Source organism: Schistocerca serialis, chromosome 12 (assembly GCF_023864345.2).
Source record: "Schistocerca serialis cubense isolate TAMUIC-IGC-003099 chromosome 12, iqSchSeri2.2, whole genome shotgun sequence".
Classification (NCBI taxonomy): Eukaryota; Metazoa; Arthropoda; class Insecta; order Orthoptera; family Acrididae; genus Schistocerca; species Schistocerca serialis.
This window is the reverse complement of record NC_064649.1, coordinates 42,933,312-42,948,328: the sequence shown is the minus strand read 5'-3', so window position 1 is coordinate 42,948,328 and position 15,017 is coordinate 42,933,312. Positions and strand designations below refer to the sequence as shown.

General features: G+C 38.3%; 1 protein-coding gene across 2 annotated transcripts in view; it reads right to left on the bottom strand.

The window, feature by feature from the left end:
- Positions 1–15,017, bottom strand: part of LOC126428413 (angiotensin-converting enzyme-like) — a 289,344-nt gene that overhangs the window by 25,090 nt on the left and 249,237 nt on the right. Inside the window, exons 7-9 of one of the 2 annotated variants that reach the window (XM_050090336.1) lie at positions 14,792–14,889; positions 14,392–14,561; positions 5,707–5,831 (exon numbers count right to left, since the gene is read on the bottom strand). In XM_050090336.1, the coding sequence (XP_049946293.1) occupies positions 5,707–5,831; positions 14,392–14,561; positions 14,792–14,889 (393 nt within the window). The remainder of the gene's footprint in view (positions 1–5,706; positions 5,832–14,391; positions 14,562–14,791; positions 14,890–15,017) is intronic. The other variant, XM_050090337.1, reaches the window with a different exon arrangement.

Below are 15,017 nucleotides of genomic sequence, written 5' to 3'. Positions count from 1 at the left end.
CAGTGTCTGGTTTCCTAATCTAATCCCCTCAGCATCATCTGATGTGAACTGGCTGTACTCCATCACCCTTGTTCTACTTTTTTTGCAATGTGGTACTACAGAAGAATATTGAAGTTTATGGGGATGGACTGGAATTAATGAAGAGATTTTGAATTCAAATCAGAGAGTGTGAAAAAAAGAAAGACAAAAGAAAGGGACACACTGTTGAAAGAAGAGAGAATCTGATAAGGCATGTCCTCAAGCATCATGAAACAGTTATTATTTTGGTATTGGATGAAATTATGGGATGGTGGGAGGGTAACAATTGTAGAGGATGACAGAGGCTTGAGTAGCATGAGTAGTTTCAATAGGTTGGAGGAGCTATGCAGATATGAACGATAGCCTAGCATGGAGAGCTGCATCAAACCATTCTGCAGAACGTTTAGTTCAACAGCAACAATTTACTGCAGCACTGTATGTCATTCTAATCAAAATCGTCTTGCTGGGAACAATCTACTATGTTCAGCAGGAATAATACCTGCCTCCACAGCTGAGGTCGCTAACGCACAGCTGCACAGGGGCACTCAACTTGGAGGTAAGTTGGTTTGAATTCTGGTGATGGATGAAATTTTCACGGTCTGTATTTGGCCACCGAGGGGAGGAGATGTGGTGGCATTACGATAAAGTCTCAATCTTTTCGGTGATTATGTTGAAAAGTAACAATAAGTGTACAAAACTTTTGGTATTAAAATAATTGTTTTCTATGAACTTGTGTTTTATTTATAGCCTATTGGAGGTTGAAAAAGAAAAATAGCCCTCATACTTTATACAGGTCCAGCTGCACATGTGATATGATAATTTGTAGTTGCTAAGAAGTGGCAGTCTTCACTGACTGACAAAAGTCTTCTTGTATGAAGGAACAATTCTGTATGTGTGTAGAGAATGCTTCATTGTTAATAAAGACCTGCCTCTGAAGCTTGGTGCAGAAAAAAGCAAGTCAGAAAAAACTGTTCAAGATGCAGAAGTTAACTAGCCAAAAGGAATTTCCAGTTTTGCTGGCTATTGACATTACTATTGCTTCCAGCTGTGGCAAAGTCTGCTGTGGTGTATGGAGTATAAAGATTTCTACATCTTCATGTCCATTCGTATTCTGTAAACCACTATACATCGCATGGAAGAGGGTACCTCGTCGTACCACTACTAGTCATTTCTTTACCTGTTCTACTTGCAAATAGAGTGAGGGACAAATGCCTAAGTCTCAGCATGAGCCCTAATTTCTCGCACCTTATCTTCATAGTCCTTACACTAAATGTACATTGGTGACAGCACAATCATTCTGCAGTCAGCCTCAAATGCTGTTTCTCTACATTTCTGCAATAGTGTCTTGCAAAATGAGCTTTGTCTTGCCTCCAGGGGTGCCCATTTGAGTTCACAAAGTATCTCCATAATACTTGCATGCTGACTGAACCTACTAGTAACAAATATAGCAGCGTGTCTCTGAATTGCTTCAATGTCTTCCTTTAATCTGACCAGGTGGGGGATCACAAACACTAGAGCAGTACTCAAGAATGGGTCACACTAGTGTTCTATATGCTGTTTCCTTTACGGATGTGCAACACTTTCCCAGAATTCTCGTAATAAAATGAAGTTGAGCATTTGCCTTTTCTACTACCAACCTGAGTGCTCATTCCATTTCATATTGTTTGGCAACATTACACCTAGATATTTAATCAACTTGACTGTGTTAAGCCTAAAACTTCTAATGCTGTATTTGAATGGTATAGGATTGTGTTTCGTACTCATCCACTTTAACTTAACTTACATTTTTCTGCAGCAAGGTGCCATTCATCACATCAGGTGAAACTGAAGATGAGCGATGTTGGTTAACAATGTCTGTCACATTCTAAACAGAAAACATGCTTTTTGCAAATTCTGGCTAGTGAACTATTATTGTTCATGAGTGGGATGGGTAGTGTATTTATTTTTATGACAGTAAAGTTGTGTTTTGTACATCAAAACAATGGCAAATATGTTTTGTGTACTCAGTCTTAAGTTGTATGCGCTAATGAAAGGATACCACTTCTGCCTCTTATACACAGATGCTTGGCTGATATTGGCCTATCAAGATTTGTAGCATTATTGCCACTCCGTAAGTCTGACATTTTGACGTTGCCACTCCAAAAGTCAGATGTTTTGACAAAAGAAGTGTGAACAAAATGTCTTGCATCTATGTACAAACTGAGACAGCCAGCCAATTTTTGTGCAGTTGATTCACAAGTGAAACACAGTTTTGAAATGAATGTATCCTACAATCACAATTGGATTGTGGAGTGACATCTGACATCTGACTTGTGGAGTGACAACATCAAAATGTCAGACTTATGGAGTGGCAATAATGCTACAATTCTTGATAGGCCAACATCAGCCAAACATCTGTGTATAGGAGGCAGAAGTATTATCCTTTCATTAGCACATACAACTTTAAAATTTTGTAAAGGAAAACATTACATTGCCTGTGATTTTTGCAGATATGAGGGTTGAATAAACATCCCATTTTCCTTTTTTCTTCAACAGAAAGAAGAGCATAGTTCAAATAAACATGAACATGCTGCCAAGAATGAAACCGTGAGACAAGATATCTGATCAGGTGAACACAGACAGTGAAGACATCAGATGGGGCCATGTTAGAGAAGCCATCCTAGCAGTCATCAAAAGCAATTTGGAGGAGCCACAAAAAACATAAACCAGAATGCCAGGGCATAGCCTCATTGTTGATGCACTGTCAAACTGAGACCTTCGTAAGGCTGAGAACCTGATGTCATTTTTCTTAAATACCCACTTGCTTTGACAAAGTGTGAGGTACTACCCTCCTCACTTAATCTTTTCTTGGACCATCTTTATAATTTTATTGCCTTTGCAAGCATTGTAGTTTCACTGCATGTTAAGTGCAGTAATACCTCTTTCTGGAGGAATATTTCTGGCTGATGGCTCTTAACAGGCCTGTGGGAAGGATCTTCTTAAAAATGTGCAGCATTTAAACCGGTATAAAGATGGCTATGAATTCTGACTTATAAGTGAGTTTCTCCTTTGTTCTCATTTAATAACGCAACTATTCACAAATTCTTTCCTGTTCTTCTATTTTCTCTCCCTTTTCTCTTTTTCACTAAAGGAATTTGTTTTAATGTTTTTCAGCATTTACAATTTCTTGTGTATTTTTACTTACATACAGCTTTTAAAGACAGAGCTGCCCACAATCTGATAGTTGATTTGAACACTGCAGTTATTTATCATGAGTGGACCTGTTGGAGAAGCTATGGTTGTCCCTTTGTTTGACATTTGAATTGACCATGCTAGCCAGTTATAGGGGGATCTACAGTTTAATGTGGATTATGAATCACTGTGCAACTTGGCATTTTTCACATACACACTGCTGGAAAGAAAATTAGTACACCTGGCAAGATGATACCGATTTTGATCTGATAATGGCATATGCCACCTGGGGGATAGTAGATGTCCTGATCATGGTTTCAGCATTGTTTGTCAACAGATAGAGTAGTGGCAGCTACCAAAGCACCATATGTGTTTGCCCTTTAATAGGGAATGCCCACAGCCAAAGGGCTCAGCATGGTGCATGGTGCAAACACGTGAAGCAAGCAGTTAAACACACCACGCAGATGCACCCATGCTTCCTAAACCCAGCTAAGTGAGTTTAAAACGGGTCAAATTGTGTCTTTCCTAGTGGCAGGATGGTCCTTGCAGAGAATTACCACACAAGTTGGACATGCTGTGTCAGTTATGCTACAATGCTGGTATCAGTGGTCATGTGAACATTTTCACACCCATAGACGAGGTTCTGGATGTCCATGCAGCACACACACCTGCCAGGATCATTGTATTGTAAGGGCAGCAGTGCCAGATCCTACAGATACGACAACACAGATAAGGCGTTTTGTGAGCCCAGACGTGTCAACATGAACTGTGGCGAACTCGTTATTAGAAGTGGGACTGTGGGTACACATGCCTGTAAGCCTGTCTTCCACTCACTCCACACCATCAATGTGCATGTCCCACCTGGTACCATCAGAGGATAACTTGGGGAAGATGGAATGCTGTGCCATGGTCTTCAGCGACGAAAGCAGATTCTGTCTGCACAAAAGTGACGGCTGTTTGGGCATACAATGTGGACCTGGTGAGGACTGTCTTGCAGAGTGCATTCTTCCAAGACACACTGGCACTTTCCCAGACCTTATGGTATGGAGTGTGATAAGAGACAACTTTCGTCACCTTTGGTGTTTCTGGGGGACGCTAACCAGCACTCGGTATGTGTGGAATGTTTTAGACCCCTTCTTTTACCATTCTTGCAACAGGAAGGTGATGTGTTGTTCCAACAGGATAATGCTCACCCACACACGGACCATGAAACTCAACATGCATTGCAAGACATGAAACAACTTCCCTGCCAGCACGTTCTCCAGATTTTTCTCCAATCGAGCACAGGTGGGGTACGATGGGATGACAAGTGACTCATGCGACTCATCAATCAACAACTCCTACAGAATTATGTAAACAGATCAAGGAATGATGGCATAATGTATCCCATGACAGTATTTGCCATCTTCACAATCGACTGGATGCCAGAGGCAGCACCTTCATTACTGCCCTTGGAGGCTACACCGAGTACTAGTAGGGGTATTGCAGCATGGGTTGATATCTGCTACTTCAGAACCACTTACGGTATTGATCTTTAAATGTAATGCTCCATATGCAATGCGGCAATCGTAACTCTTGAGTGAAACGGAAACCTCTAAAATGGTGTACTATTTTTTTTTTCCAGCAGTATAGAAATCATTGCCACAGGGGGAAAAAAGTGATATGTGACTGAGAAGAAGAAGGAAAAAAGAACCAACAGGGTTATAATTCTTTCAGCAAAATTTACAAATTCTGGCACTAAGTAACAGTTTTTGTCACCTACACCCTGACAGCTACACAGTCCCTTGAGAAGTGGTGACTAAGCAATCTGATGGATTGCCAAATACGATTGTGTATTGCAGAGAACATCTCACCCCTATTGCTGCACCAGCCTCTGTAATCAACATGTTCTTGTCACAACCAGCACCAGATCCCAAATTTTAATGAGGTTATAGCCAACCTTTTAGTTAATTAAACTATCAATTTAGCAATCTGGAAAGCCTATTTAATAACATAGTCCAGGAAAGGAAAACTTAGGGATGTGGTGTTATTGTGGTTCACCCTGTGTTCTATGGATTCATTCTGTACAGATAATCTAAACAAAAGAGTTGTTCCTCAAAAAGGTCAGACAGGTGTAAACCAGGCACTGAAGGGTGTACACACCTGTACTGTGGCAACAGAAGTTTTGTGAACTCCAAAGCTGCAGCAAGAATCAGTTATATGAAGTCTAGAGAGAAACACAGAAAGAACAAGAACAACAACAAGAAGAAAATAATTAAAGGGTGACCTATGTGGTACAACTTCTATCACACCTTCTGATATACAACTCTGCTCCTTACAGAGATCAAACAAGAGCACTTAACTTACCTGGATATGAACACATTTTTTACAACTTTGCTGATTCCCACAAAGCTTTCTAAACTAATATGTAAGTTGCTACTGAATGGTTGCAGAGACGGAGAGGATGCGTTTTCACAGGAAGTTCCCAACTAAAGAAGCAACAGTTTCGCAGAGCTACAGGACGGTGGCTCTGTTTACCTGGGTTGGCACCTTCCTTGTAGATGAATGGCTGGTCCTTGTACTGCAAGAAATACTGGATGTGGCCCATCTCGTGATGCGCTGTGAACAGGTCTTCCATGTTGACTGCAGTGCACTGTTTGATCCTGGAGAGGTCATTTGGGGCAAAGAACAAAGTGCATTGCATGTTAGTAAACAATCAACAGTTAGCTCAGTGAGTGACCCAGACTGAAAGCAAAAATGTTGAAAACAGGACTGCCAACTCAGGTTCCTTGGAGAGCAGTCCATACAGTTAGTGAAGAAGGGTTACTCTAGTTTTCTAGATCTGTGAAATATTTAAATCCAGTAGCTAATAGTATGGAGTATGTACCTTGCATTAAAAATCAGTTAAAATGACAAATAAAAAGCTTAATACTTGTGATAGCAAACCACACTCATTCTGTATCACATTTTCAGGTTGTTGACTCCCAAAATTGTGAATAACCAATTTATCCCATGAATCAAATTTAATTTAAAAGCCATTAATTTATTATGTATGTGATGCATACAAAATTCAGTAATAATTAAATGGTGGAATGGAATCAATTACAATGTGATATACAAGTAGCCAAAGCTGAAACTATGGAGAGTAGTTACATAAAAAGTCCTTATTTGTTCTTCAAATATTCTGACAAGGCGGTAGAATTTTAAGCTTTCAGGAGCAAAGTTTTGCTATTTTTGGAGTTATAGGAGAAAATACTAATGTTTAAATGTATGGGAATACTTTGGGAGCCATTGAAGACGCTGTGACAGACACATAAAAGAGGAAAAATTTTATTCACTTTACATTCAGATTTTTAATTCATTTCACAACTAACGGGTTCGTATCCCATTTTGCTACATATTAATTATATGTCCACCATTTAGTAGTACTAAAACCCTTCCTTGGATATTTTTGTATGCACTAACATATTGGGTGGTTATAATTAAAGTGCAGATACTCATACAGGTCCAGTGCAGGCTGCAATTATCATAAGACTGAAACTTGGTAGATGTGCTAATGTAGAACCGATTTACACTGAAAAAATTAGTTCCAATTATGGCCACCAGATACAAATCTGGTACTGTACAGTATCTCGTCAATGTCTCTGGTGCACATATTGAACAAATTGGGTAAGTGGTAGTTAATAATAAAATCCACAGTATGCCTTTCACACTTGTTTGACCTTTTCTACCCACACCTGTTCTTTATCCATTACATACTGAAACATGTCTGTACGTCATTCTTGCATTTGCAGTGCCAGATTCGCACCTGGTGGCCAAAATTGGAACTAAGTTTTTCCAGTGTAAATCAGTTCTCCATTAACACATTAGCATATCTACCAAGTTTTGCTGGCATGATAGTTACAGACACACTGGACCTCTGTAAGTACCTGCACTTTAATTATAACCACCCAGTATTAAGATGTTCTGGATTTTTGGTTGGTTAAAGACATCAGCCTTCTGGTGTAAAATAGTCCCCACTTTGCAAACATGCGAAGGATTAATGAACACAGTGTGAACATTCAGGATGTCATACCCTACTTTTATGCAGGTATAGAGTCATCCAAGCACGAAATTTAGTACAAATGTTCAGCTGCACCTGCTAGATTCAGGTGTGTGTTATTAGTATCAAGCCATGCTGTAGTGCAGAAAATAAAAGTGCTAACTAGTTTTGTGATACACTTTTCTGGACAGGTGACTGTACATCAATGTAATGCCCACAGCTTACGGAGAAGGTGGATCACTTAACCCTACCGCATTCAGATGGTTCAGAGTATCCTGTATGGGTAGCTCCAGCCTCAATGAAGCTCTCCATCCATGTCAACCTCCTCCATTGGTTGCTGAAGAGAATGTTGCTGCTGTATGTGAATATTTTTAAGCTCGTGTTGATACTGAGAAATTGCATAACATGCTCTCTAGCTGTTTTTTTTCCGCTTCAGTGTCGTATTACTTACATGTGCAACACTTACGGCGTCACCTTCTTAGTTACTTCCAGTACTGTATACTAGAAAAGATGAACTAAAGAAAATGAGTAAAACGAAAACCAGAAAATGGTATTACAAGAGCTAATGAAGGAAGAACACTATGTTATTACTCCTAGAGGAAACCTTATGGCTTAGGCACTGAAGCATCTTCAGCATATACATTTTCAGGACCATGCTTAAGTATCAACATTTTGTTATTTCAATGCACAATTCTCTCCTATAAAGTTTGAGGCATGGAGTACTTTTTATAGTGCTGAATACTAAGATATCTTTCGATCTCATTTGCAAATAGTGGCAGGAAAGAATGGCTGTTTATATGCCTCTGTGTGCGCTGCTGTTTGTTTAACTGTACTTTCACGGTGTGTGTGGTAACGGCATAGAGCAGACTCTGAGTAATTCAAAATTCGGGAGTCCTCAGAAAAAGTTCATATAACTGAGAGTGCCATGTAATGACAGTATGACTGATCATGGGGGATTCAAGAAATACCCGTAGTCGATGTAAGAGTACCCAGTACAAAAAAGCTTAAAAATAAATTGACCTACAATGTGCTTGGGCAAACACACTTTTTGTTGTGTTGGATGCCAAAAATACATCATCGTCCACTTCCATTTTAAAAATATATATGCAAAATGTCTCCTGTGACCACTTAGCCTTTTCTGGTGTCACAGATGGAATTTGCTCTACTTCATCTTCTTCTCCTACTGCTTTCCACATAATCACTAAAATGTGTTAAACCATCAAATGTCATATTTTTTTCTTAAATTAGGACGCTAGCCCTGTGTAAATAGTTTTACTTCTTTGTAGTCATTTTCAAAACTTATTTTTGTATTGCAGTGTGTTATTCATTGCTGATGAACAATTGAATAGCAAAACAAAGTGAATGTGGACATAATGTAGTAGATAGCCACTGACCACGAATAACAGAATATTTGTGGGTAGTATATTGTAACAATGACTTCTACACGAAGAATTTTTTTGATTTATTGAGGTTTCTGTTTTAAAGACAAGAAAAATATTTTGAACTACCCATATTCAGATTGCAGAAGTCTACTGCTTATGAGACTGGAGAATATCTTTAGATTCTGCCATGAAGGGCTGTTCTTGTAATCTTCTAGGAAGGTGATCATGAGATACAATGAGTCTTTCTTTGAGTGTGAACTAATGGTCCAGTAGATCACCCTCCTTTATATAAGCTCAATTTTGCCGTCAATTTGACCTAATATGGATTCTACACTCTTTAAGAGGATTCAAAAATAATATATACAAATTTTTTTATGTAATCTTTTCTCAGTACACTCAATAAAAGTGAACCTTGCCTCGTAGCTAAAGCAAAGCTCACAAAATTCCCACAGCATCATATCATGAGTGTATGTGTATGTGTGTTTTTATCGCGTGGTAATGTGGTCTCTCTGAATTGCTAGCAACATAGGATCCCTGCAGGTTCTTCCATTTCTGTCTATCTTGAGCTTCCCATTGTCAATTCAGTCTAAATGTCTTTCTGAAGTCTCTGTCCCATCTATCCAGTGATCTTCCCTTTGGTCATTTTTTGCTAAATTGGGCCCCAATCTAAACTTGTCTTGACCACTTGCCATCTTTCCTTCGAGCGACATGACAAGCCCAATGCCATTTTGAGGTATTCGTCCTTTTGATTGTGCCACCAACCTTCATTGTTCATCTGATATCAACTGCTTTCTTTTTTCTGTCTTCCTTTGCATAGCCTAACATTGATCTTTCCTTTCCTTGTTGGGTTACTATTAGCTTTCCAACAATGAATTCATTTAATGTCCAAGTCTCACACCTGTTAGTTATTACTGGCAGTAAACATTGGTCAAAAACTGTTTTCTACAGCCCAGTTGACATCTTAGACTTCAAAAATGAAAAGTATCTTCCATAAGTTTGCTAGCATAATTTAATATGTCAAGGTATTTCCAGTTTTTGGGTCTCCTTTCATATTTACAAATTGTCTCAGATAGACATATTCTGTGATCCTTAGCAGATGCAGACTTTCAACAGCTATTTCCCTCTGGTGGCCATTTATTCATTGTGATCTCAGTTTCATAATTTTTCACTTATAGATCAACTTCAAAGCAGAATAACGCAAGTTTGCTAACTAATATTTGAAGTTCTTCTATACTCAAAATAATGCACTAATTAGTTTCAGGTTAGGTTTGTCCTTTAAAAGCTGCTGAATAATTCACTTTATGCAAAGGCAAGTTTCTGTCCATTTTCACCATACACAAACAGTTTTACAACTTAAATAATATATATACAAACGCCAACTTCAATTAGAAAATATCTTTAATGTAAATCACGCACAATGATAGTTTAGACCTTAAATGCTCCTCAAAAAATATAAGCATATACAACTGTAATATCTTTAGACAAACCCACAGGCTTCAAAATGTCTTCGTGCATTATTTAAAATAACCACATTTAAACTAAACATGTTTTGTAAGAAGTATGTATGCACTTATCTTAGACCACGAATGGTCATGCTCATTTAACTAATAGTGGAGACACCACTCTCTTCCGGTGAAGTAAGATGACAGTTTATGCCAGGCATGGGCAGCCTTTTGGGTTCATGGCGAAATTCACATATTTACTTAAGCTCGCAGGCCCCCTTATCAAGTGAAATGATGGGAGTGCTCGTAGTACATCAAGTCAAAACTATAGTGTCCGTGATATTAAAGTTTATAAGCTAATGCACTAGTATGAATGACACACCTTTCCTGACACACAACATCAATAAACTATGCCATCTTCAGAAGTTTACATTTATTTACATGTCATTAACATTGTTTCTTTACCGACAATGTTTAAAATATCTGTGTTAAAACAATTCCATTGCAAAATTCTATCACAAATTTCCTCTGTGGACTGGGGGGGGGGGGGGGAAATGCCTTCGCTTTTCATCTACTAAAGTTTAATATAGTTTCTTGTTTCTGAGATTAGCCAGTTTTTATGCTTGGTAATAGGTACCAGAACAGATGAAAAAATAAAGCTGTAATCCTAAGATGTGGTCAAACTTTATGCTTTCAATTATTACAGTAACAGATAAATAGCACATCTATCCTGTAAAGACAGAAGAACATTAATATTCATATACTGTTAAATAATATGCAAGAGATTTTATGTAGGGAAAAAAAGCTGCTAGGCTGACAGTATGCAAAATTAACTATAAATTTTGAATCAGGCCAGTGCTATTTTTTTAACATCATGAAAGAGCAGAAGCATTACATTAAAAAAGTATATATTTGACATATTTCTGAATATACTGCAAAAATATGTAAATTAATAACACATCTAACAGTATCAGTATCAACAGCAAGTATGTCTTATATTACATAATTTATGTACACCTTTCCACTGCTTACTTGCACGGTACATGATATATATCTCTCTCTCTCTCTCTCTCTCTCTCTCTCTCACACACACACACACACACACACACACACACACACACACACACAAAGATGTGGCAAACAGAAGAAAAGGGCATTCTGGGCAGTAGCTGAGAAAAGGGAAAAATATATGTAATATTTAACATCAGATGATTCGATGAGAAGTGTTCTATTAGGTATTGAACAGAGTCAGTGATTCATAGCACATCACTAATTATTAGCAGATGGTAATACCATGACATTTCTGTGTGCTTTAGAAGAGCCCTGTGTGATTCAAATGGAGTTTGGTGGTGAAAGGTCTTGGCAAATATCTGTGACTGTATAGCAGACACTACAGTTTGTGTTATTGTAGTCAGTATGCAATCAGCTAAGGAGAAAACTACTTTTACCTGCAGATAAGGCCTGCAGTGACTGCCAATATTGATACTGAACACTCTGCTCTGTTGGTATTGGAGCTGATGTTGGATTTCTCAAAAGTGGACCCCCCCTCCCCTGCCAATTTAATGCTGTAATAAAGTTTTGTTGGGGAGGGTGATGAATGATTGTGTCTGGTTGCTTGGGGCGTGGGGGGGGGGGGGGGGGGGCGACCGGCCATGAGAGTGGATCATCAAGTACCCATGTTTTTGGGCAGATGTCACTGTTAATGAAATTTGGCACTATCGTCAAATGCCACTGACTGTCGGATGCGGTTTGGACAAAACCGACATTGATTCACAGGTTGCTGTGGATCTGATACCTGCTTCAGTAAGTTGTGCTACATTATTTTCACAAAGATGTAAAAAGTGCAGTATTGTTCAATGACTCACTATTTTGCTTTTGGATGTGAAAATGTGTGAGGAAAGTGATAGCTGCACAGAACTGAAGATGAAAGCTCAGTACAGAGAAAGATAGTAAATTACCATATCATGGCATGCCACAAGGCAGTACTATTACTAGAGAAGATCATCACAGCCTTCAAACTCACTCATAGGCTGCCGTGTGGCATTCTCACAGCCACAAAATTCACTCTTGTGAGACTCTTAGACGCTTGAGTGCCTATTGTCAGAGTGGCACTGTGACGAAGGAGCACTTTCTACCAATGTTAGCAGATGTTCTAGTAGACATACCTGGAATAAGCTGGAATTGTTACAGCTGGGATAATTCCAAGCTACGAGTTGTTTATAATTTTATTAGTAATTTGTTTAATCTCATATTCAATGGATGAAGTACTCCAGACACTGTTATCAAATTTCATTGATGGTTCCCTTGCTCATGTATACAACTAGCTGAAATATTAGTGTTTAAGTTTTATTTTCATACCTTTTTTAGTTTCTGATAGTGTAATCCAATTACCAAGACTGATGCATCCCTTTCACTCATTCTCTGATTTAAGTTATCTCAGTTACACATACACTAAAAAGTTCTGTGACAAATGAGGTTTCAGGAATATCAAGACATGCCATAGTACATAAAACATTTTTTAGGAATGGAATTAGAATGATTGTATGGCACTGATGGCAGGGAGAGCCCAGCTAGCATAATTTGGCTGCTGAGTTGCAGGTCTTTTCAGATGACACCACACTGGGTGATTTGCTTGTCGATGATGACAAAATGATGGTAAGTGAAACACCAGTCCCCAAGAGGAGAAAATCTCTGACCCAGTCAGGAATCGAACCCAGGCCCACTGCATGGGAGTCAGACGCATTGACTACTCAGCTAAGGAGGCTGACAATGGAATTAGAAAACGTGTTCCTTTGATTTCTTCAAACACTTTAAATGATATTTCTTATTTACTGAAGGAAGTGTCGACCAAGTTTCAGCTTGGGACCATTGTGCAAATAATAATCATAATATTTTCCACAGCGCTTTTCTCTTGCCCTCTAGGTTTGAAAATTTTCCTTTAGTATTTTAAAGAGGTAAGAGAATAATAGTGGAGCTATACTTGACAGAACAATTGTTTATTATTGCTGTTTTTAATACCCAATAGTAGCTGAAATCAATATTATTATTTTTTCCAATGAACTGTCATGAACTTATTTTGTAAACTGAGCATAACTGTAACACACAGAGTTTTGCTTCTAGACACATGCTAAACAAACAAAATATGTGACCATTCTCTGACACTGATGTTTCTAAGCAAGAAAGTGCAAAAATCAAAATACTGTGATGGTGAAATACTGTACTCATTAAACATGTACTTATCACACATGCAGTTTTTAATCAGAGATTATTCATTTTCACACTATGCCAGTTTCCCTTCTGTTAAAAAACTGACTGAGTTGTCTCACTCTTGAGCACCTGTGGTCGAGCCATGCGTTACTCGCTACTCCACTCCTCAGCAGTTGCAAATCTCCCGTGTAATGAGAGGGCTTAATGTGTATGCTGACCACCACTATATACTACTGATGATGATGATGATATACTTCACAGAGATTAGAAATGCAGGGAAGAACAAAATTTTCTAAATTCTGCTGCTGTCTTTCTGAATCTCCACATCCTCCCCCATATAAAGCTAGACTCCATATGTACCATTTGACCACAAACAAACATTGTAATTTTTGAATATTTTTGTGTTCGAATAGATTAAAAACATCTGACAGAAACCAAATGCTGGCAGCTCTATCCATCTATTTGAACTTCCCGCACTTCCTGTCCAACTGGAACGAGTAGACTCCAAAATAAATTATGCAAAGTTTCCATGTCTGGAAAATCCAGTTCTTTTCTATCAGTATGATGATGGCAAATGAGAGGTTTCCTCATTCTGAGTAAGAAAGTAAAACTGCACATTGAAAAAAGGACATTTTAGACGAGAAAGACACCCAGGAGAGAGTGGTAGACAAGAAAACTTCATGTAGGGTAAACTCCTTCCTAGAGGTTAGTTTTATATTTATTTATCTGGTCCCATGGGACTGCCACTTGAGCCATAGCTACTTGGTCATGGGATGAGTCAGTACGCAGTTTACAGAATGCTAATTAGAAAAACCTAAAAAACTGTGGAGTACATGAATAAATAACGTCTTACAGAGAAAAGTTCTCAAGTACTAAAGGGAACTCCTGAACAGAATAGAAGAAGTAAGCCAGGAGAAAACTTTTCAACTTAGATTTGACAACTTGGAGAATGATCATTTAGTCTTTTTCACTTCAGCAGGTAGCCCGCAGTACAGCTATGTTGCAATGAATCAAATGCCGTATCATTTTCAATTCCCTTATCATTTGAATTTGTTTTCCCACACTGTAGCTGGGATCTGACCTCTAGCCACAGTTCAGCAACATATCAGATACATTCTTAACCTAAGACATTGCCTTGTAAATTTCTCACCTAAAATCCTTGGAATCATAGAAATCCCATGCTGAGGCATGGCATATCAACTCCCTCCCTTCTGGCTTTTCAAGAATGGAGTTCTTCCAGAATGTTTCTGGCATTGCACTAAGGTTGAGTGAAACAAAGAATTCTTCTGACAGCTTGAACATTCTCAGAGGAGTGTAGCCCTAAAATTTAAATAACTTTAATTATTTTACAGTTTCAAAAAGTTGCATGATGCAACTCAAACAAATGTTCCTTGTTTTTGTAGTACATATTCTTTAGAAACTTGTAAATAAGAAAGTGAACATGCATGGCAGCAAATCTGCAGATAACCCACATTTCATGTGTATTTACTGACATATATGGTACAACAAAATAAAATACAACAAATTTTATGAAAAATACAGTAGCCCACCTGTTTAACCATTTCTTCTGTTACATCAATGTTCTGCTTTCCAGGGAAGGGAACTGAGATGTCAAAAATGTTATTCCATGTCTGAGCCCACATGTTACCTGTGGATAGAAATCAGTGGTTAGTACATTTCTGTCTGTATGGGGTGGAGACCAAAACTGCAACAAAGGGGGCAAAATAAATACATGTGTCTATAAATTAAATGACAATGAGGATTTAAGACAATGTC